This window comes from Aptenodytes forsteri, unplaced genomic scaffold (genome assembly GCF_000699145.1).
Source record: "Aptenodytes forsteri isolate BGI_AS27 unplaced genomic scaffold, ASM69914v1 Scaffold271, whole genome shotgun sequence".
Classification (NCBI taxonomy): domain Eukaryota; kingdom Metazoa; phylum Chordata; class Aves; order Sphenisciformes; family Spheniscidae; genus Aptenodytes; species Aptenodytes forsteri.
Window position 1 is genome coordinate 535,089 of NW_008794602.1, and position 2,958 is coordinate 538,046.

Here is a 2,958-nt window from a genome sequence, read left to right on the forward strand (position 1 = left end):
CACGGCCGTCACCCTGTGCCACAGGCGGAGGGGACCACAGACCCCCCCCTCTTCACATCTGAACCCCCGGACACAGCACGGTGGATGTTCAGGGATTGTTTATTTAAAATAGCAGAAGGTAATCAACAGGAGTTTGGAGAAGAAGGCGGCGGCGGCAAATGATATAAGCTTAAAAACAAAAACACACACAAATGAAACCACAGAGAAACATCCCACTGAAAGAAGGAGCATTTCCAGGGGCAGGGGCTCTCCCGGCCCCCAGCCCCGCAGGCGGCACCCACGCGTGGCACCCATGCATGGCACCCATGCGGGGCCAGGCTGCCCGGCCCCATGAGGAGCAGGAGCTGGCGGCCCCGGCGGCAGTCCCGCTCCGCGGCGCAGGCACAAGTCTCCGTCGGGGCTCCTGCTTTCTGCCCAGCCCACGGGGAGGTGGCACAAGATCCGACGCCCCACCACGCACAAGTGACTTTGCAGCCCGAAGCCACCTTCTCCTCCTCCGGGGTCACCACCCCGCGCCCCCACCACGGCACGCGGCGGGGAAGAAGGCTCTGTCGGTCACTAGCCACACGCTGCCAAGGCCACTGACCTCAGAAGAAACAATCGGAACAGCGGAAAGTGTTTGTGTCGCAAGCGCTAGGGGAGATGGCCCCCGAACTGCAGCGAGCCCTGCCCCACGTCCACACAGGCAGCCCGGGAGGTCGGCCAGCACCGGGAGTAGAAGGGAGCTGCCTCCCCCTCTCCCCCGCGCTTCCCTTCCTTCCTCTCAGCACAGCCCAAAGCAGCAGCTGTGCACGCCGTAAAATTCCCTTTAAAAGCGATGAATCAGAGCCGCCCCGCTGCAGCGGGACCGGCTGCCCGCTCCTGGCTGCGGGCAGCGCAGCTCAGCGCCGCCGGCACGGCGCTGCCGGAGCCGGCAGCTGCACCGCACTCATTTACGCAGCCTGCGGCGAGAAGGTTAAAGTTCCTCCTCGTGCGAGCCAAAGGAGACAACGCTTCCTTCCCGGGGAGCCTCCCGTCAATGCAGCAGCTCGGTAGGGCCTGGGAGTCACAGAGAAGGGCGGCAGAAAGCTTCAGCCCCGGGGGAAGGCTGCGAGGGACAAGCAGCCACGTTTCCCCGCGAGCAGCGGGAGGAGAGGGGAGGCTGCGGTGCCCTGGAAGCAGCCCCCGCTCATCCAGCTCAGTACCGTGCTCCGCAGGCGGCGGCACGGAGCAGATGCAGCAAGGTGGGGGACAGCGGGGAGGACGGGGCGGCAGATATCCGGGGGACCAGCCACAGCCAGCGCAGGCAGACGTGCTCTCAGGATGGTTTAGCATTTACCGTCACACCCATCCGGCCGGGGGACATTTGGGGACAGGGCTGTGGCCACCACAGCTGCAAGCCTGGGGGCAGAAGCCGCCGCGATCCGCTCCCGGCTGCTGGACACGGGGGCAGGGACCGGTCCCCATGGGAGGCCGGGGCCTGGATCCCCGTCTCCAGCCGCTGCGGTCTGGGAAGGGTTAACGCGTGGATTTACAGGCTGGGGCGCGGGGCAGGACGAGCGTTTCCAAGGTCACTTTGTGGTACAGAGCTCCAGGGAGGTTTGGCCCGGCAGGACAAGGAGCTTTAGCGATTGGCAAGTTGAAGCCCGCAAAGAGGGCGCCCAGCTACGGCTCGGGAAGGTCACTGCGAGGGAAGAGATGCCACGGCGTAACCTCCCCCCGGCTTCCTGCAAGGCACTAACCTTCCCAGAAACACCACAGCCGGAAAAAAACCACCCTTCCCGAAGCGCTGCGAGAGGAAGGCAGCCCCCGTGGGGGATCTCCCTGCTTCTTGTAAACGGCTCCTTGCTGCGGGCCCCGAGGAAAACGCAGCCCGGAGACCCGGTCTAAACCAGATAAGCGGAGCGTGCGATGCACGGAGGAGGGGCGGGCGAGCAGCACCCCCAGAAGACGCCGCAACCCGCCTCCAGAAGGATCCATTTAGTGTTAAATCAGGAGCGGGATGTCGCATCGCGGGACGCCGCCGGGGACCAGCGGCGACCCCCAAATGAAAAACACCCTGAAATCAGAACCAGCAAAGCGTCCCTCGGGCCGTCTCCGCTCAGAAAGGCCCTGCCGGGATCGCTGCCTGCCCTGGGAAAAGTCGTCACCGTCACACCCCGAAAGAAAGAGTCTGACCGCGGGCGGGCAGGGCTGGGGACGTGCTGCCGGAGGAGGGGACGGCCGACTCCGCCTGGCCGGAGGGTCAGAGCAAAGGACGTAGCAGAGGCGGGGAAGGGATCCCGGGCCCCTCCACCCCACGCCGCCATACCACCAGGGCGGGGCAGCAGTCCGCAGGGGTGAGAGGAGACCTCAGTTCCGCAAGGCAGCCAACCTGGAAGGGAGAACACGAGAGGGAACCGACGTGAGAGCGGCAGGCAATGGCCGCCGCTCAGGAGGACCCTTCAGCCAGCGCGTGCAGGGAACGCCTCCGCCCAGAAACCTCCTGCCCGCGGCAGAGGTGCAAGAAATCCCGCCCCGGAGCAGGCAGCCGCGGCTGCCTGGGGGTAGCGTGGAGCGTTTTGTCATTAAGGCAGGCGAGGTAGTGCGGAGAAGGGGTTCCCGGCTTCTCTCCTGGGTGCCTCGCCACCGGCAGCCCGCCTGGTCCCTCTCCCGGGGCCGTCCCCAGCTCCCGGGGCGGCGTGCCGCAGCCTCGGGGCTGTCCCCAGACGGACACCGGTGGGGGCTGCGTGGGGCGAGGCCAGGGAGGGACCGGGGAGAGGAAGCTCATCAGCTTCTCCTGGGGCGGTTCCAGGGAGACAACCTGTTCCCGGAGCTGTCTGAAGGTCAGCGCCAAGCGTTCCCAGAGCAGCAGCAGCTGCGTGAGGGCGAGCACGGAGCAGGGGGAGACTGTTCCGCACCCTGGTGACGAAGGCTCGCTGCCGAGTACCAGAAGCCACCCCCACCCCCCCAGGCCCCAAGCGTTTCCCACCGCACCGC

General features: G+C 66.3%; 1 protein-coding gene across 1 annotated transcript in view; it reads right to left on the reverse strand.

Moving 5' to 3' along the window:
• Positions 1-1,891: 1,891 nt before the first annotated feature.
• The window catches only part of CHMP1A (charged multivesicular body protein 1A), a 3,000-nt gene continuing 1,933 nt past the window's right edge, over positions 1,892-2,958 (reverse strand). Inside the window, exon 5 of the mRNA XM_009273090.2 lies at positions 1,892-2,353. Coding sequence (XP_009271365.1) covers positions 2,332-2,353 — 22 coding nt within the window. The 3' untranslated portion in view covers positions 1,892-2,331. The remainder of the gene's footprint in view (positions 2,354-2,958) is intronic.